This window comes from Engraulis encrasicolus, chromosome 23, assembly GCF_034702125.1.
Source record: "Engraulis encrasicolus isolate BLACKSEA-1 chromosome 23, IST_EnEncr_1.0, whole genome shotgun sequence".
Classification (NCBI taxonomy): domain Eukaryota; kingdom Metazoa; phylum Chordata; class Actinopteri; order Clupeiformes; family Engraulidae; genus Engraulis; species Engraulis encrasicolus.
The window spans coordinates 1,430,001-1,450,607 of record NC_085879.1 but is presented as its reverse complement, the minus strand read 5'-3'; the positions used below and the strand labels follow the sequence as shown (position 1 = coordinate 1,450,607).

At 44.5% G+C, this 20,607-nt stretch overlaps 2 protein-coding genes across 3 annotated transcripts in view; both read right to left on the bottom strand.

Moving 5' to 3' along the window:
• Window positions 1-8,406: 8,406 nt before the first annotated feature.
• spry1 (sprouty homolog 1, antagonist of FGF signaling (Drosophila)) lies at window positions 8,407-12,635 on the bottom strand. Its single transcript, XM_063190534.1, has 2 exons — window positions 12,126-12,635; window positions 8,407-10,527 (listed from the first exon to the last, which is right to left on the bottom strand). Exon 2 carries the CDS (start codon window positions 10,470-10,472, stop codon window positions 9,363-9,365), a length of 1,110 nt encoding a protein of 369 aa, XP_063046604.1. The 5' UTR covers window positions 10,473-10,527; window positions 12,126-12,635; the 3' UTR covers window positions 8,407-9,362.
• A 994-nt stretch (window positions 12,636-13,629) lies between these two features.
• The window catches only part of afg2a (AFG2 AAA ATPase homolog A), a 170,972-nt gene continuing 163,994 nt past the window's right edge, over window positions 13,630-20,607 (bottom strand). For both annotated transcript variants that reach the window (XM_063190221.1, XM_063190222.1), the window contains exon 16: window positions 13,630-14,319. In XM_063190221.1, the coding sequence (XP_063046291.1) occupies window positions 14,146-14,319 (174 nt within the window). In that variant the 3' untranslated portion in view covers window positions 13,630-14,145. The remainder of the gene's footprint in view (window positions 14,320-20,607) is intronic.

Below are 20,607 nucleotides of genomic sequence, written 5' to 3'. Positions count from 1 at the left end.
GTTAAAACGCACAGCATGTGAGCAAAAAAGCCCACATTTCCCTCGAGAAAGTCTGCTTTTCTGAAATGAGTGTAATTGTGTACACAGTGATCATCTGTTTTTATTTATGTGTCGTTATTGATTACACATTGTCCACGAGGCTGCTAATTTGCATTAATAAAAGAGGTTTTTTTTATAAGGACAAAATATCATTCCAGTTTTAGTCATGTGATCTTGTTTCCTACCTGTAACTTGTTTCCTACCTGTAACTTATTGCATTCATGTTAAGCAAGGACAGATATTTGCAATATATTCTCTAAGCGTTTAAATGAAAATGTCCATTGGCCAGGACTCCAGTGGACTCCCATATGAAGCATATGGTCTTCATATTGCATGTCTAGACATTGTTATTTATCCCCTCTGCTAATGATAGCCCTTGAATAATTCACGTGTGTCACTTTTAATCACTTTTTGATTATACATTTGATTGTTGCCGTGCCACCGCAGATATGGAACATGCATGCCAGCCAATGAGCCATCCCAGAGATTGCTGTAATGTGGAAAACAACCACCGCAGGACTTTGCTGACCAGAAGGAAAGAGACCGCAACGGCTGAATCTGCTGGAGGTGGTGGTGCGGGAGGTTGTCTCCATCCAAAAAAGAGAGCAAGAGCTGTTTTTTTTTTTCATCTCTGTCTGTTGCGTGTGTGGTTGTTGAGGCTCCTGGTTAAGCCAGAGAAGAGAGACAGTTGCAAGGTCAAAGGCGTTTGCTCCCTGATGACTTGTGTGAGCTGTTCCTTGTCTAGCTGTGAATTCTAAATCACTCTCAGAGAGGATGTTGATCTTTTTATCTGTTGGCTGATTTGGCTGTGGTTGGGACTTCCAAGTGTGCCAATTCTTTTGTTTTGTTTATTGTTGTTGTTTTACTTTAAGCGCTTTAGTCATTCGGTATGAGGGGGTGGTTGTCTACCATCTAAACGGAGGTTTTTGTAGAGGAGTTATGGTGAAGCATGCCATGGCAAACCAGGCTTGATGTGGGCCCTCTCTGTACTTGGGGGCAAAAAACCCCATTATGAGTCTCTTTGTTGTCTGGACTGCCCACATGTCGTCTATAGCTGAAGGGGGTATATATGGACACGTGGGCACCAACATTTCTCTCCCTCTTAAACTTTTTTTTCACCATTAAAAAAAAGAAAAAGGAAAAGGTTTCAGCATAACATCTCTAATATTCCTGTAAAGGCAAATGGGGCGTTTGATTGAAGCAAAACTTTGACTTGTTATGAGCTTGCGTAGCAGTAACGTCGTAAAGAGGAAGCATTTCCCAACAGCTGCTTCCACTTTCCCCCCACGCTCCCCTTTTCTTTGGCCGCCGCTTTGTATTTTCAAAAGCTCTGGTGTTTGATTTGATCCTCAGTAATGGTGTAAGATTTTGAGTTTAGAGAGGATGAACTGTCCTTTGGCCCTCCCCTTAACACATAGTTACTGTCATTTCAGTTATTCTCTTGAAGGCATATTTTAGAAACTATGGGAAGAACTTGGCAGGGGGAGGCCCACAGTGGAGCAGGACATTTCGCCCCGTCTGATTTCCTGTCGTGAATGTGATCCAGAAGTGGTCCAATGGCTGTTTTATATCCATTGAGGAAGCCATGATATTCAGACTAATTAAGGATTAAACTTGGTTATTATTCCTTCACTTTATGAAAATGTTATTTTTGACCATAAATGGCAAACGTTTGGGTGCATAAGGTTTAACATGGGGAAGTCAAGTAGACCATCAAGACACTATCTGCAAAAATCAACAGAGAATTCATCACATTTTCATTCAAGTCATGGCCAATAAATATCACTTTCAAATGCTGGTATGTTCAATGAAATAAAGGTAGAGGGAGAAATTGTTACTAAAATTATTGAAATTGTGATTATTGTAACAATGTATCAAAAATGCATGTTTCTCATTCTCTCCAAGAGGATATCCATGGTATCCGTCATGTGGCAGTCTTTGTTGATTTAGCTGCTAGCATTACACAGAATGTGTATCTTTATGTAGTATGGCACACTTCAATTAGAAACTGTTGAAAAAGCCAAGTAGTAGCAAAGACTGGTTAACATGCTTCGTGCCAACTCTCACCTGTTGCTTGTTTTCTGGTAGCCACCACATCAGGGCATGATGTGATTCCAGTTGAATGCCATGCCTACAAGAAGCCTTTTCTTAGAGGATATCCAGACAACAAAGGCAGGGCAAGATGAAAGGACGGCTTCTGTGATGTTGCCCTTTAATGCCTTCACACGTTCCTATAACCCTGTATCCGAGACAGAGCCCAAAATCAACAACAGATAAGTCTGCCCCATGTGCTTTGCTTTCCATTTTGCATGTTCCTCCTTAAAACTGACAGACTATTGCTTATACTGTACTGATGTTTTCTTTTAGATATACCCAAAGAGGAAAAAAGAACATGAACCTGGTGTTGTTCATCAAACTGGCAGCTAATTTAAGAATATGATGCATGTTCTTTCAGAACGACAAGGAATTCCGAAGATATATGTGCCGCCACAGAACATAAACATCTTCACAATTATCCCCCATTTCTGAGGTACAATGCCCACAATGGCACCCACATGTCAAATAGCCAAAAAGCCTCCTTGCCGTTCAAAAACAAACATCAACAAAGAAAAATATGCCCTCACGTAAGTAAACTCAAGTGTCATGATGATGTCGTGTTGGCTAAATCTAATGTCCCTAATTCACTTGAATCTTTCCGCCATTGTCCTGACAAAGGCTTATCTTAGTCTTTTGAGAAAGGGAGGGGGGGGGCGTCTGCAGAACATGATGTCAGTTCCTCCATACAAGTAATAAGAGTGCTTTACTTGTCCATTTTCACCTATTCAAAAGCCATGGTTGTATTCAGATGCCGAAACCTGAGCTAGGTCTTATTGTACTGGGTTTATGGAACCAGATGAAAGCGAGGCGCAAACAAGGGGGGAAAAGACCTTCCAGGTTGCTAGAAGGGTCAGTCAACCCAAGAAGCAGCCTTATCCAAACCACCTCTATCTAGACTTCCCTTGTCCTTTGTGCTATATCGTGAACCCAACTAAGCATTCATACACCTCTGAATTTCATCTGTGTTCTGCATCTTAGAGATATTCTCATACAAACTATGCTGCCAGTTAAGATATCATGGTTTCACTCAAGTGAGACATATTACTATGTGGTGTTGTGGCCAAGACATTTAGTTGCTCTCCTTGGCTTACCATTACTCAATCTGTTGAGTGAAGTATGGAAAAAATAATCTGCGTTCAAGCTTTGAGGGTTTGAAAAATTTGCAGACCGTGTAAAAATTTAACCTATGTCTATTTTTGAACTCACAAAGGTTCATCCTTCATAGGAATCATATCTTAAAGGATCAAAGTTTAACCTCTCAAGATCAACACTTCCGAGTGGTCAGGTCAGGTCAGTGATTAAAAACATGTGTTTTTTTTCTACAGGAAGGGGGGTAACCTGTGAGACTGAATAAACACTTGGCGGATTGGCTATTAATGAATTAATCGACCAACGTTTGATCCTTTGAAACGAGCTTAGGGAACTTCAAATCCCCCGCCTGTCTGCCAGTGTTGTGATGAGGAAGCCCTGTGATCAAAGATATATATGGAGGGCAGGAAATGTGAGCTTTTCACGAGCAACAACGTGGATCAATAAAGGCAAATGGGAGCCTCAACAAAAGAACTGAAATATCTGGAGAGCCATCGCCCTGAACTACTCACCTGTTGAGCACTCTCTATTGACTTAGGAGTTCACTGATAGCAAAGATTAAAGTGGAGACTGTGAGGTCTGTGAAGGGTCATCAGGGGAGATGGGGCTAAGGGGGATTCTTCTGGTGTGGTGCAGGGGTTGAGGGAAATCGGGCGTGCACTAACTTTGTTGAGGGATATTGTGGTTGGTTAGGGTTCTCAGACTTATGAAGTACAAGTCCCAGTCGATGTCACCGAAATATCTGATTTACGCCAGATACTTACTTATAGAGCTGAGAAGAAGAAGAAGAAGAAGAAGAAGAAGAAGAAGAAGAAGAAGAAGAAGAAGAAGAAGAAGAAGAAGAAGAAGAAGAAGAAGAAGAAGAAGAAGAAGAAGAAGAAGAAGAAGAAGAAGAAGAAGAAGAAGAAGAAGCCTATAAAGAGGCCTATCTATGACCCTTGCCTGTTGCCCCCTAAGTTCAGAGACGGAGGGGACGTAAAGCCCCCCATTGTTGTCCCTTACACAGGATCACTGGGCCCACAGGAGAAGAAGGGGGAAAACTGCCAGCTCAAACAGAACGGTGTGATAGGACTCGGGCCTATCTAATCTAGGGCAGAAGGTCACTTCCGAACAACTGGGCAATAAAAGATTACTTCCAGCCGCATAACAGAGGAGCGTTTGGGAGAGGGAGGGGGAAGGTCTGCTAAGTGGGGGAGGTGTGTGGGTGAGTATGTATGTGTGTGCGTGTGAGAGAGAGGTGGGGTGGGGTGGGTGGATGTGGTAGTGGGCTGGGGACTGCGTGGAGAGGAAGTGAATTGAAAAAAGCCATCAGACAGGAACCATCTGGCTGGATGTGTAGTCTAATCTTAAAAAAGAGGGGGAAGGACACAAAAAGGAAAAGAGAGAGAGAGAATGAGGGTGGGGGATAAAGAAAAGAGAGAGAAACACCCCAACTCGCCTGCCCAACCCCCCCTCACCACCACACACAGGCTTCGAAAGGGGCCACTGAGTACCAGGAATGATTTAAGTCCTCTTTATTTATTTTTTTCAAAGTTCTGGAAGGCATTTTTCTGCTTGAGATGCTCAGAGGGGCAAAAGAAAAAGAAGAAAAAGGGAGTGGGGGTGGGGATGGGGATGTTGTCTGAGGTGGAGCTGAGGTTCTGCATTAGCATCTTTGCTTGGTAACTACAGCAGAACAAGGTGGCGATCTTATCTGCCAAACACCAATTTGACCCAAAGTCAAAGAGAATTATTCAAAAAATATGTGCTCATGATGACAAAGAATTCAAAGACATCTGATTCCTGTTTGTGCCCTACCATTGGCGAAGAAAAAGATAATGAGGACACAAAATGGGGGTGGGGGCACAAAGTCAAGCAAAAAAAGTTAGCAGAAGAGGTGGAAAAGAAAGGATAAAGAAAGAGGAAGTTGTTTTTTGTTTTTTGACCTGAACCTTAAGGAAACGGGGATGCATTGTTTGGCATTGTTGTTGGAACACTTAATCCTGGTGAAACCAGGGATCCTATTGTCATGATATCCACAGAGGGAGCCTCCGTGGCCCCCTTCCCCTCCCCTCCCCTCCCCCGCCCCGACGTAGTCAGACCACAAAGATAATCTCCACCGCACCAACGGAAGGATTCACAGAGCCAGACTCTTTGAAAGATCTGCCAGTGGAATCAACTCACTACTCTTTATTTGACGGCACCAATCTTTAACAACCAACCAAACCCAAACAACCTTTACAGCCCTGTTCAAGCTAACTGCCATTAGCCACACCTTTTCCCTCCACCCAAACAACACAAAACACATCCTGTTTTCTCCAGCAAAGAAGTCTCTCTCAGACTAGTAAACGTTGTGTATTGATTGGCCTCACCTCCCTCAGTAACCCACTAATCTACCAAATGGCAGACAAAGACCCAGAAGGAGGAGAAGGGGGAGGGAGGTGATTGGTGGATTGGTGTTTAGAGTGGTGGGGGTAGAGCGGGAGGAAGGAAGGAAGAGCACCATATTAGATGGCGGGCAGGCGGGCGGGCAAGCGACACTCCACAGAGACCCACACACAAGGCAATCTGGGCCCCGGCAGGCTATGTGTGAATGGGCCGTTTCAGGGCACCAAATCCCTCCTGTATGCAGAGTGGTCCAAATGTTCCAGGCACCTCCAGCCAAACAAACTGACAACTGTTGTCCCCGTCACCTTTTGACACAAAAGGGTCAGATAAAGGAGGAGAAATGGTGGTTGGGGCTTTCGGAGAGTGGCTAACTTTTCAGCCTCCTTCTTTTACTGCTGAATAGGGACTTACGAAATCTAAGATTGACATTGTATCACACAGTTTTAAGCATTTATTCCCTCATTTGTTTCAAAGCACATTAAAAATAGTAATAAGAAAACGGAAAACATATGGAAAGAAAGAAATTTACACAGAATCTACTGTGAGGCAAAGTGGATAGGCCTTTTCCTGTTAACTGGTACACTTGCCTGTAAGCTCTGACTGCAGGCGACGTTGGAGGGAGGAAAAGGCGAAGCAAAAGCAAAAGCAAATCAAGAATGACTAAATCTGGCTGAGGTGATAAATTTCCTTCCGGCGGTTATTTTTAGGCACACTGTGTTGTCGGTACCTTTAGCTGAGGTCAACGAAAGTTTGTGGTGTGGAGGTTGGTTCCGCTCTGAGTCAAGCTGAACTCATGCGAGTTTGTACTCGCACAGCACTACTACTTGAGGCAGTCATGGAGTAGTAAGTAGGCCTACTCTAGGCCACTACACAAGAAACCCTGAAATAGAACTCGCGTGGCATGGGTTGGTGTAAGTTTGGGGGGGAAATCCACATTTTTCCCTTCAAAAATGGAGCATTTCAAAATAGAACAAGATGGCGTAATTCTGGTGCTCTTTGTCAGCCACCAGATGTAAAAAAAAGTGTGGTGAGAAAAAAAATGTGAAAAAAGCTTTAAAAAGCTCCTCACTGAATTGTCAAAAATAAAAATGATAAAATCTTAAAATGACTTGAATGATCTTGCTCTCTTGACTGACTTGATGTTAAATGTACAAATCATGATAAGTTTCTGCAACACAGCCTCGGAAAATTTGTCCTTTTCTCCCTTTCTTTCTTTCTCACTCGTTTTAGTTCAGTGCCTTCTATAGTACAAATGCTCCCGAGTGAGACCTGCTCCATTGTTGTGGATTGCCCAGGCCCAAGAAAGCAAGAAGCAGGAGGAGGAGGCTCGGATTGCAGTGCCTGAAAGGTAACAGGAAATTGTCAAACCACTAATCCACAGCCAGCCATTCAGACCAACAAAAGGTACATTCCAGCCAGTAAAAAAGGAGGAGAGGAGAGGAAGCGAAAAAACAAGACAAAGAAAAAAATGGGAGATATTCTAAACAAACCCCATTTGGAACAGGGCTGTCTGGTGTCACAAACTGTGTCACAAAAAAAGAGGGGAAAAAGACAACAAAACCCTCTGAATGCAGATGAAGGATGGGTTAATGCCTATTTAAAAAAGAAGCCAAAGTCAGGGCATGAAAGTATTTGTGAAGTGTTTTCCCAGAGATGTTCACAGATCATGGCATGGTCTGAACACTCCACTTTTTAAGTACAAAAAAAAGACATGCTAAAAGTATCAGTAAAAACACAAAAAAAGTCTACCATGCCAACAAAGGAAACTATCACTTGATCGTGAAAGTCATAATCCTTTCGGGTTTTAGGGAAATACCTTGTGGTTGGTTACTCACTCGGGTGCTCTTTCTCAATCACTTTCCCCCTTCTGTGCAAGTGCATGTGCTGGTGTGTGTGTGCAAATCTAAGTCTAACTCGCCTGACGTAGTGCCTGAGATTTTTGACACATTCAGTCCCCCTTCCAGCTCAGCAGCCATGAGCTCACCACCCTCTCCTGCATACGAGGTCACCCAACTTCCCTTGGAGTGATAAAACCCCCAGGAGAAGAGGAGAGGGGAGAGAGAGAGGGAGAGAGATAGATAGATAGAGAGAGCTCACAGGCCAAAAGGGAGTTGTTTTCTGGCTTGATTGCCGTTGTCCTTAGAGCAGGAACTATGCAATAAAAGCCGGGCAATGCTAGCGGTTTATTATCTTTGAACAGGTGGTCTGGGGAGCTTGGAGAAGTGACGAGGCCTGTTTTCCACCAAGACAACACTGGGAGTCTGGGCTCCAACCAAAAGACTGTTTTACAGTTTAATGAGACTGTGTCAGCTGTCGTAGGGCTAGCTGACCATACACTAGTCCTATTTATAATTTCTTTCCCCCCGAATTGCCACAAATATTTAAAGTGGGTCCATTCAGATATTCTGCGTGCAAACCACGGAGCTCGGTTTTAAAACATTTCCCCTCTTCATGATAACTTTTCACAAAACCCAAACTAATGGAATTTTGTGAAGTCATTTAGTAACCAACAGAAAAAGCGTTCAAGACTAATCTGTGCCGGTGAAGAAAGGAGGTCATACGTCTACAGTTGCAAAACACAGCAGCCGAAAGGATTTAAGCAATCAGTAGGAAATTGTGATTCAGTTTGTGTGACTGTACAACACACAAGCATTGAAGCCACTTTGTAACTATTAATACTTCCCAGGCTTCTACCCAGCCACCCACAGACCAAGCGTGGAATATCTTACATTTCTTCCATTCTCTTTTTACCCATGCACACACAAGCTCAGAGCACACAGCAGTCAAAGACAATCAAGACACAAAGACGGTGTATAATTTTCATTAATTAATATATTTTTCTGCATTAAAGTTAACATAGTTTTTATCTTTTGTGCCACCCTTTAATTTTTCAGTAAGTATTGATATTTTGTTATAGTCAGACATGAGTAAGTTTAAGACTGTCTTTTGCAATAAATATCATAAAATAATAGAGCTTCACATAATAAATATTTTGTACAACAAAAAATGTTTTAACAGACATTTTTTTCTTTTTTTAAAAAATAGCCAGAATTTCTCTTATGGATCTGAACATACAATTTACAAAAAAATGAGAACAAAATGGGAAGGGTAAGAATGCCACAGAACAGTTGGTAAAAGTCTTGGGGGAGTGGGGGAGAACCATCCAACAGAAATACTATGTCATAAATGAGCTCTCCTTTGAATGCAAAAAAAGAACCAAGGTTACCCATAGCCTTAAAATGTGGTAGCAATTGATTGCTGAAAACACTCATGGTTGCTATGTTCCGGTAACAGCTACATATTGTCTAGCTAGATAGTCCTTCACAGATTTGGTAAGAGGCCACATGCTTTTGAGGCTTAAAGCACCAGGGGAAACTCTGCCTAGCTCACAGAAAAAATATCTGTATAACAAGTGTTAATGTGTAGCCAAAAAGACAAAAAAAAAAACAGAAACGGTTAAGGCAAACACTGATTTTGTAGAAAGAAAGAAATGGTTCTGTTGAAACAAGGGAGGAAAATAAAAAAAGGAAGAGTGGTTTTCATACTCCATGCGCATCACTCCAATAGCAGACGCCCCCTACATTCAGCAGGGCAAAAGGGTGGGAGGTGCTCAAATTGTTTTGATAAACATTGATAGCAATGATTATTTCTCATTATCATAATCATCATCATTGTCATCATCAGAACCACATGGGAGAGATAGAGAGAGCGAGCACACACAGGCGGAGCAGGGGGGGGCAACTCCTCTCCGGGGATAGAGACATTAGGAATCAGGAAGGCTTCTCCTGGGCCTTAGGGTCCCAGCTCTCCAGTTTGCAATAGACAGTGTTTGAGTTCTTGCAACGGCAGCCGGGCCGGTTGACCCGGTCATGGCAGTCCTGGCAGGCCTTGACGCAGCCCCTGACCGGCGGGTAGCAGAGCAGGCAGGGGAAGAGAACGGACATTAATCCCATGCAGAGGAAGCGCGAGCAGCAGTGGGAACGCGAAAGCGAGCAGGGGTGGTCGGCGCAGGAGTCCGAGCCCTCGTCGTCATTGGAGCAGTGGTAGAAGATGCCCTTCACCAGGCACATGCACGTGCCGTGCTCCACCACGCTGTCGGCTGAGCACAGGCACTGGCCGTTGCACGCCAGGCACGAGGGCAGAGTCCGGGGCGCCGTGCACTCGGTACACTTGCACTTGCCGCAGCATTCGCATATAAACTGGTGGCTGCTGGACGAGTCCGCCAGCCCATTGCCCAGGCCCAGTCCGCTTAGCGCAGCCAGTCCGCCCTTGGTGGAGGGCTTGAGAGGGGGCTCCAGCTGATGCAGAAGCAGTTGCTGCTGCTGGGAGGCCGGGGATAGCGACTTAGGTTGAGTCCGTACGGGCCTGGTGTCCACCCGGTGGTGCCGGTGGCTATTGCTGCTGTGGTGGTGGTTGTGGTGGGCAGAGCCTAGCCGGCTTGGAGGGGAGCGTACCAGGAGGCCTTGCTCTGAGGAGGCACTGCTGTTGCTCCCCGAGCTGGCCGCACTTCCCGTGCTTGTGGAGCGACTTAGGCCGGGCACCCGTCCATTGTAATGCTGTCCCAACACGGAGGTGCCCGTGTGACCGTGATGACGGTGCTCATAGTTGTTGTTCACATTGACGAGTATTATCTCGTGGGTGCTCTCATGCTTCTCTGAGCGCGGCGGCGCCACCACCATGCGCGGTGGTGGCCTGCGAGCCACCGACGGCCCTTCTGTGTACTCGTTGTTGGAGCGGATGGCCTTGATTTGGTCGAGCGAGAGGATGGCGGCATGTTGGAGCTCCCGTTCGTAGTCCAAACGGTCCAGCCGGCCCTCCAGGGAAGGCTGCTGGATCACTACTAATGAGCCGCCGTTGCCATGTTGACCTTGGAGCTCCATCTGGGGTGATCACCACTTCCGACATTCACTGTGGACTTGGCATGCATCTAAAATCCTGGAGGGGGGAACGGAAGAGGGGGGAACAGAGAGAGATAGTGAGAAACCAAACGACGCATTTCAAACTCGCAAACAAGCCCGACTGAGTGAAGGGAAAACAAAGTCGTGAAAACAGATATTCAGAACAATAAATTATAGCCTAAATAATCGATGCGGGTAGAAAATAACACGCAGCAGCGTTGGCAGTTTGCATGAAGGCCATTTTTTTTTGCAAGTTCGTGATTTCCATAGCCTAGGCCTACTTTCCATGTCGGATGTAGGCCTGAGCTTTCAAAGCAAATGGACAGCGTTATCTTAGCTTTTTTTTCATTTCGTGGCATTTTACCCCCCAGAGAGTTATGCAAGCGGGGAAGAGATTGACTATTAACAAGACTTTGTTCCGTTCTCAATAAGCACACATCCAAACTTCAGTACAAATACTTCCCGTACCGATTTGCATTTGTATGGCTAGTTAACATTTAAATAGGCCCTACAACCCAGGAAAAGGAAGAGGACACGGTCCAGCTCCACAATGTGAGCTGCTTCTCTAATTCTGCTGCAAAACGGAAGGCTTGCTTTTAAATTAACCAGCCACATAAATCAAAGCTCAAGGAAAAGTTGAAGGGTAGGGCCTATAATAAAGGCCATTATTTAAGCGTTGGACTTGTTGCTCCACAAACCATTTGAAAAATTGAGGTTTTCAAATAAGCTAAACTGATTAGAGGTCTGATGAAAAACAAAGTTTTGGGAATAGATTTTTGGTCAGTAGCCCTTATGTGTGTGCTGGTGTAAAGGTAATTAGCCTAAGACGCACATATTGCAAACGAGATTGGACCAGTTCGGAGAGTCAACATACCACACAGCTACTGACATACGATTAAACAAAGTATAGGCCTAAAAAAAACAAGTTGGTTAAACATTTAAAACTAACTGTCACGGTTCACCAGTTAGCTGTCGAAATCGCCTATAGGCCTATAAATTACGCACGAAGTAAGTAACTTTTACTGAAGTTCAAAACACATGGCTATGCATAATTAGGCTACGCCATCAAGTTAGGAGTTGCAGAGCTTCACTGAAGGCAAGTGGTGGAACTAATTAATCAACACAATCCAGGATGAGCCGACAGAGGACGGCTGAAAAACTTATGAATGAAAACAAGCTTCATGGGGGAGGGGTGTTTGTCAGTTAGCTACCGCAGGAGAGCGAACCTCTCATGGCTAAAAAGCAGTCTAGGACCGTCCGTAGCCTATTCCTTTCAGGGAATAATGGGCCTACGGTATTTCCTTGTAAAATATTAAATAGCCACAATTTTAAATGGTCCGTGTGCACGAACATTTCGGTTTGCAGAGATGATCAAACCAAATTGTTGATCGAACGACAGTAGGCTACAGACCACCACCACCACCACCACAATCCCCGTGTTGGTTGGATAGCCTAGGCAGGCTACATACCAATAAGGGTGGTGTGCGCAGTCAACTCCGACATGTGTCATAAATCGCGAATAACGCAAGGCGCCGATGGTAAACATGATTGCCAACATGCTCTGCAAACCATAGATATATTTAAAATGCCAATAATCCACAAGCGATGGCAGGCAAACAAACAAAATATACGCACCTAAATGCAACCATCCATGGTGTAGGATCCATCAGCGAATATACCAAGCACCCATCCAAAACGGTTTAAAACGAGCTGTCGTTAAAATCTAAAGCTCATTACATTTGTTGTATCCAAACTTTGGTTCTTGATAGGTTGTTATTCCTTCAGTCCGCGGCGAATAAATTCACTAGTTTGTCCAAAGGTGAGGGTAAATCCACGAGTAGCGCTTGGAAGATGAAGCAGGCGCCCAATAAAGCACTGCGCACTTGAGAACGATCTGGCAACACAACCCAGTTTTGCCCAAAGCGCGGTGGAACAAAAAGCGCAAACAAAAATGATTTCCTCGCGGTTCCTTAAAAAGCAAATTCTTTGCGCGTCAAAATATATCCAAGTTGATATTCAGGCTCAATCAGTCGTCTGACGGTGCAGTACTATTGTTTTTCTACTGCGTGGAGCGCTCAGAGGCGTACACTTGTAGGCACGATTCCTCTGCGTTGCAAGACTAGTAGGCTACTAAATGAATGAGAAAGAAGGGTTCTGTGTTTGCTCGAGTAGCCAACTCCCATTGGCCATTCACCGCGCTGAAAAAGGATACATCGCATCCGCTCTTAATTCATTGGGCAGATGTGGAAGGCCGGGCGATAGAGATGTGTGCAACTCTTAAGGTGGAACGGCGTCTCTGTTCACAGGGGCATGTTTCCTATTTGATCGTCTTTGAACTGTTGGCTACAGCCAATCTTTAGGAACCAAAGAGTCTAAGCCTATAGGAATATGATAAGTCAGTAGGCTTACTTATGCGGAATTCACAATATTTGCTCAATGTTATTACAACTTTATAATATTTTCTTTACATAGCCTATTTAATCGCCAATTAGAACGTTTAGTTCATGTTTCCTCATATAATTGAACTGTAGGTTTACTAAAGTACAACGTTAGGGAAATTAAGTACTGCATGCGCCAAAATGCACGTTTGTGCAGGATTCAAGACTGGCCCTGAAAGAGTGAAAACTGCGAACTTGCAGTACGACCTTAAGAAAGAGGCACCCCGCTAGCTGCAGGAGAAAAGCCCCCCACCCCCACCCCTCTGTTCTTGACTGGTGTGATTGGTGTCGAGGATGCGCTACATCCGGATCCATGAGAATAGGAAGTTCAATACAAAGTCAATTTATCCCATTCACATGGAAAAATCAATACCCAATGACTCCTACAGGAACTCCGTTCTGCAAACTGTTACAGATAACAACATTAAGCTAAACGGAGACTCATGGAGATCACTTAGGCCTATGCACCATCAGATCATAAATATGCGTGTGTCTTCTCCGTGCGAACCGTGTAACTCGGATATAATGTAAGATGCACGACACAATTCTAACCTCGAACTTTTGTTTTGAAGAGGCAGTATCTCGATGGTTTATAACAGATCAACATTGTCAACAACAGCAATAATATTACAATAATAGCATTTAAAGAATTTTAAACATTTGAGATGGTTGAGCTTATGTATCTGGATTAAGTTGGTTGGATGTGTTTATTTCCCCACCCTTATACCTTTTGCCTATTTTCTTCAAATTATTCTCTTACTTATTCTTAACAAACAACAATGGCAACATCAAAACAAATACACACTGGCACATTTCCAAAATACACATTTTATTACAAGTCATACCACTCAGTGAGATTTGTGTTGATTGTATTAACAGAGGAGACTGCTGGTAAACCCTTGCAGGCTTGTTGCTCGGGGCTGCGACAGTAAAAATGCAAACAATCAATCACAGGTCCTTTATCCTTCCTGGCCCTTTCATCTTCTTTTCTTTTGTCCCCTGCACTCCCCAGGACCAGCACAGGGTGATTTGGGACGCGGGTTTGGGGAGGGGTGGGGGTTGTGGGTGTACTGGGGGGCGTCGGACTGCTAAGCATGAGAGAGAGAGAGAGAGAGAGAGAGAGAGAGAGAGAGAGAGAGAGAGAGAGTACGCAGACAAAAGCATGCCGTCAGCTCCGGAATCTTGTTGGGGGTCTGTCTGTGTCTGTGACATCAGCACTAGAGAGGCTGTCCACTCTGCCGCTGGTAGTCCATGTAGGACTGGATGAGGGAGGCTGGCACCCGGGGCTTCACCGCTCGCAACGCACTCTCAAAATGGCTCCTCGCGACACTCTGGGCTTTGATGTCCTCTTGCAGGGCCAGCAGGGCAGCCTCTCTGCATACTGCCGCTATCTGGGACAGGAAACAGAGATAGATAGGGGCTGTCAGGATGATCACTCAGAGCAGAAAGAGAGAGAGAGAGAGAGAGAGAGAGAGAGAGAGAGAGAGAGAGAGAGAGAGAGAGAGAGAGAGAGAGAGAGAGAGAATGGCACGGGAGAGAAACCCAAGTCAAGTCAACAAGCTACTCAACACATTTAAAACACCACAGGGATTATAGTTCCAATTTTGTTCAAGAATTTAGCTTGTTTAGTAGTTTAACTAAAGATAGATTAGTTAGATAGTTCAGATGTGTTTTTTCCAGACACCAATAAAATGGAAATGAAGACAATAATGCAATAAAGTTAGTAACAATGTAATAATAAAAAAGTAGAAGCATTATTAACACGCATACAGAAACTTTCAAAGTAATCGTTTCACAATAATTTTAAAAATCCATGCACCACCCATGGATCACCCATGATCTAGTTGCTTCAGTATATTCCTATAATGACTTGGCAGGAGTCCATGAAAATCCGTGTGCTAATTATCACATGGTTGAAAGGCAAATACCTGCCACTCCCTTGCACACATACGAGTGAAAAAAAAGAACTGTTCAGCAATTAAGAGTCTATTTTAAGCTTTAAAAACATCCTACTACATGTTTGTGTTCGACCGGCGTGGGAGGCAGAGTGTTAACCAGTGCCAGCACAGCACTTGCATGCAAGGCACACATCTTTCTAGGGAACAAAAACAGACAAAAAGGCAGTACCGTTTCCTTTATTTTGTTTGATTGAAAGTACTTTTCACTACCATTTCAGGAAACTTTTTTCATTCCTTTTTTTCATTTCATTCCTTCCAGTTCTCTTTTCCTTTTTTCTCTTTCTGTCCCCCTCCCTTTCTTTCTCTCAAGCAACGAGTTGCTGTTTTTCTTTAATCAGTTCATAGAGGAAGTTACTTTTTTTTTTTTTAAAAGGGCTTGTGTGCTATCCCTGTGCGAGCTGCTGCGAGCCCATTCCTGACATTGCTCAGGGTTAGTGTTTAAGCCACAGAGTACTCTTGGCAGAGTTGGCGGAGTACAGCGGTGCAGAGTAGAGCAGAGCAGCTAGCGAGCGAACAAACGTGCATATCCTGCGAACCTCAATACAGCCCTATCTGTCATTATAAAGATAGATTGGTTCCGTTGGTGTGCTTTTACGGAGGTTGATTGCGTAAGCTCTCCCTCTCTCTCTCCCTCTCTCTCTCTGTCTGCGGAACTGCAGAGTGGAACAAAAGAGAGGCCGTTCCGGAGGGTGGCATAGGCCACCGTGGGGGAAGAGAGAGAGAGAGAGAGAGAGAGAGAGAGAGATGGAGGGAGGGAGGGAGGGTGGAGAGAAAGAAAGAGGAGGAGAGATAAGGAAGGGGAAAAGCAGGCAGAGGGAGAGAGGACTGAGTAGTGTAGAAGCAGGAGAGAGGCAGGGAGGTAAGGAGAGAGGGCAGAGAGAGGCACAGGGAGATCTAGAGAAGCAGACTAGGAGAGGGAGGGCAGTAGAGAGACAGAGAGCAAGGGAGAGGGAGGGAGGGATAGAGAGAGAGAGAGAAAGGTGAAGAGGGATAGAGGGAGGGAGACAGCACGCCTGGTGTTCATCACCTCCGTCTGCCTTTCGGAAGTGATTCACTCCGGAGGCGTATGCAGAATCTCTCCCCCTCTCCCTCCCCTTTGCTTTACTTTGCTTTGCTGTTGCTGGTTCTGCTGGCGAGAGGAGAGGGTCACGGCGTGCGCGTTTTCCATTTCACGATTGCATAATTCACCAGGAATTACAAAAGCCAGTCGCCTCACCTCCTCACCCCCCCTCCATCCGTGGAGGGGCGCACGGCTATGGGCTTGCATGGGAGTCGTGGAGTGACAGGAGGGGAAGTGGAGCGGGTGGGAGGGGGAGAGAGGAAGAAGGGAGGAGAAGGAGGAGGAAGAGAGAGGGAACGAGGGAGCGAAAGAGGGATGGCAAAGCTCAGCATGGGCATTATCACAGTGTTTAAGCAAAGCGTGTTTGACAAACATGTTACATCCGTCATCCGGCTTCTCTCTCTCGCTTTCTCCTTCTCTCTCTCTCTCCCTCTCTCTCTCTCTCTCTCTCTCTCTCTCTCTCTCTCTCTCTCTCTCTCTCTCTCTCTCTCTCTCTCTCTCTCTCTCTCTCTCTCTCTCTCTCTCTCTCCCTCTCTCTCTCTCTCTCTCTCTCCATTTTCAGATGCATTCCCTTCCCGTAGCCAACTGTTGCTGACAAACCGTGTCTGCAACATACAAAGGAAGCTTTTTGTAACACAGCTACAACTTTACACAGCTTTTGTCCCTGTTATTTAAAGTCTGCATAAATCCCTACCATATACCTGTTGAATATGAGAATATTGACCTGTTGTCCAGGACACAGGTGAGCTATTAGTATTTCAGTTCAGGGCTTTTCAGGTCTTAACGCAAAAGGTCAGGGGGATGCTAAGGTTACCTAAGCGCCATATTAATGTTTCATCTTCCTCCTGTATCTGCTTGATAATCTAAAGCCTGGTGTAAGGTGATTCCTGCTGCTGACACAAAAATAACAAGTACAACAGACATCAGAGCAGACGACATCCGACAACAGAGGTTGTGTGCACACCATCCTAAAAGCAAACCGGTTTCCGACCAAACGATCAATCAATATATCGGCGTATAGCACTGCATGCGACTCAATCACAGAAAACCTTCAAGAGTGTGATCCGTCTGTTTCCCAGTTTTTCATTTGAAATGTGCCATAAACGGGTGCTAAAAGCATGCTGTTTCACCGATACTCTTTTGTGAGAGAGTGCTGTCCCTTTCTTCCTTTCAGATACCCATTTGTGCAAGGTGACTGAAATCCTCTAGGGCAAAAAAATGACCTCCATACATGCTGTGTCTCTCATCATCCACACCCAACAATTACAGATAGCGACTTGACGACGGTGAACACATGCATTGGGCTTTGGGCTTTCGTTCTTTCTTCCTTTCTGGAGGAACTGAGCACTTTCCTCCAAGCAGGGCAGCTGCAAAAAGCTAAATGAAAAGGTTGGAGGGCTGCCTTGCTCTTTTCCCTTTCTACTGATCAGTGAGATGAAGGACAGGAGGGGAGGAGGGGGGAGAGAGAGAGAGAGAGAGAGAGAGAGAGAGAGAGAGAGAGAGAGAGAGAGAGAGAGAGAGAGAGAGAGAGAGAGAGAGACAGAGAGAGAGCAAATATGGAGGAGTAGCTGGATGGGATGGAAGAGTGGAGTGTTGGATGTTCCCGTCTCCATAACCTCACCTTGTTATATATCAAGAGGACTTTTTCAAGGTTCTCTCCCTAACCCCCAACAGCCGACCACACGCACGAACATTCGAATACCACAGCCAAAGTTCCTCAATGAGTTTAGGTGGAGTCATTATCGCATACTGCAAACCTCTGAGCTACTTTTCTGAGACAAACACACACACACACCTGACCTAATAGTAGTGTGAATGTGTTTGTGTGATTTGTATTTCACACATGTGTTGGTTCCACTTAACATATCTTATCATACATATCTGTGCATTTGACCATGTTTTTCATGAACATTTGATCAGATTTCCCTCACCTGCCCATGGACTGCGGAGGAGAATTAACTTTTAGCCAAGATCTGATGCAATTCATCTTTTTACTTCTTGTACAAGAATCTTGTATAAAGCGGATTCCGAAAAAGTTGGGACACTTGGTATTTTGTGAATAAAATCAAAATGCTGGCATTTTCAAAACATTTAATCCATGCATAGGATGCACAATGGCACCACATCAACATAGCAACTGTTAAATCAAGGCCAAAGTATTGTTTTGAGGCAAATATGTGCTCATAGAAAATTCGACCCATGCAACAAATCTCAAAAAAGTTGAGAAAGGGCCAAAACATGTTGTAATAGTTGGATAATTCTAAAAACAACACAAGGAAGACTGTTTTAAAAAGCTATATTGACAGGCAACATGAATGGACAAATAAAAGACCATCACATAGAGGCTGTGGTACTCAGTAGCGAAGATGTTGAGGGACTAATTACTGATTCTTGCAGTCAGGATATGCCACATATTAAGTAAAAAAGAAAGTAACCAAGTTGAAGAACAAACTCATCAGTTAAGCTGCTGAAAGCATGTATAGCAGAGAAAAATATGTATTTTTTGAATAAAATTAAGCCATCAGTCAAAGTATTTAACTGTTAAGTCTCCTCCCTTGTGTTGTGTTTAGTCTTATCTAACTTTAAAAGCACTTTATTGTCCCCGTCCCAACTTTTTTGGGATTTGTTGCAAGGGTGACATTTTAAATGATCACATAATTACCTCAAAACAATAACTCTTCCTTACTTTAACAACTGATATATTGTCTGTCCACAATGCTCTACCATATTAACATATTGAATATTTTGAAAATGCCAGCATTTTTATTTTATTGACAAAACACCAACTTTTTTGGAATCTGCTTTGTACATGGTCCCGGTCTAAAATAAACCAACACACTAAAGTTAAAATCCATGCTTGACAGGTGTGGTATGGACTACTCTATATGCACGTTTTTTTTCTCTTAACAAACAAGTCAGACAGAACGCAAAAGAAAGTGCTGGAAGGAGGGTGAGAACCAGCTCTAAGGTATGCCAGTTACCGGTGCGCATCCGGCCTGGCAGCCCTCCAGCTTGCTCCCAATCATCACAACACCAACAGGGCTGTGTGTCTGTGTGTGTGTGTGTGTGTGTGTGTGTGTGTGTGTGTGTGTGTGTTTGTTGTGAAGGCTGTTTTTGTTAGCAACACCCTCTTCAACAGGAGAGGAAGTATAAACTGAGCAAGTGCAAGATTCCCCACAGCATGCTGTGAGGGTGCAGGGCCACTGACAGCTTTGACTGGGCCCGGGACAAAGTAATCTGAAAGGGCCCCCTTTCAATGTATCAAATATAATGAAGACCCAATTTTGGACCTCCTGATCTCACTGGGCCCTTTGTCCCCCCAAGGGGGGTACTGACTCTAAACATGTCCACTTGCAAAACAATTAGGAAAGCTCATGATCAGTCTCCCCTAAATATTGCTCTCTAAATGAGGAGTAAACATATTCAATGAAAGTCCACAGCCTCAGTCCTAGCTGTTAATTAATGATTAATTCATTAATGGCTAATGAACTTGTGTTCTGGTTGTGAGGGGCATGGGTAAGGTGTTACAGATTCTAAGGGCCCGGCAGCTCTGACAGGGCCCTGGAGGGATGCTGATAACATCATTTGTCATTTTGAGGGCCCAAAAATTGAATCTTTCATGGGGCCCAAATTTGTTATCAGCGCCCCTGGTGAGGGGTGCTGACTAAAAAAACCAAAACGTCCCCAACCAAAACAATGAAGTAGCTCTTGACCAACCCCCTTAAATCTCATCTTAATTGGGAGTAAACATTATTACATTACATTACATTACATGACACTACACTTAGCTGACACTTTCATTTAAAAGGAGAGGTAGGGGTACGATTCGAACCTTCAACCCTCTGATCTTAAGACCACCTCCCAACCATTAAGCCACAGTTGCCAAACATAAACATATTTGATGATAATCCATAGCCTCATTCCTGGATGTGTTTTTCTGGCTAATGTTCACACTGCTTTTGCTGGGAGACGTTAACACCACCGACATAGGCTTGAACTTTAGTGTGTTTCTGTCACAGCGATGACCTATCAGCAAAAGAATTGTCAGAGGAGGAAGTGTCGTGTGGGCAGAGCAGGGGGGGGGGGGGGTTATTAAAATGTTTATCGCTTCCATCTTGAGGCACTGTGAGACATGTCACTGGTGTAACAGAACCGGTCTTTGAGGGTGGGCAGGTGCTCAGCAGATGTTAGGAAGTAGGATTTTCCACTGCCAGCGTCCGCCACCCTCGACATCTCCCATGCTTTTCTGTGTTCAGGTGGTGGTATCATTTTGGCCTACCCAACGAGCTGCGCTACCAAGACACTACAGCACACCACTATAAGAGTTAGCCATTGGGCAACGTTGACAGCCTATCAGTAACTCATCTCGACAAAGCAGCTCATCGAAACAGAACACAGGGACAAAACACAAACTGCAGAAGCGCTCCAAACAGTTAAGGTTAAGGTTTGGGTTTGGGCTATGCTAACAGCCTATTTGGTAGCTTGTCTCAACAAGGCAGCCCCATCTCGACACAACACAGGCTGAGACAAATGCAAGAATTGAAGCTTTTGTAAACACAGGGCCCTGGCTGTAATTGTCTGAGGGAATACCCATCAATCAAAATGATGAAACCTGCTTTTTGCTTTCTGTATTAGGCCCTACGCTGGAACAATGAGAACAT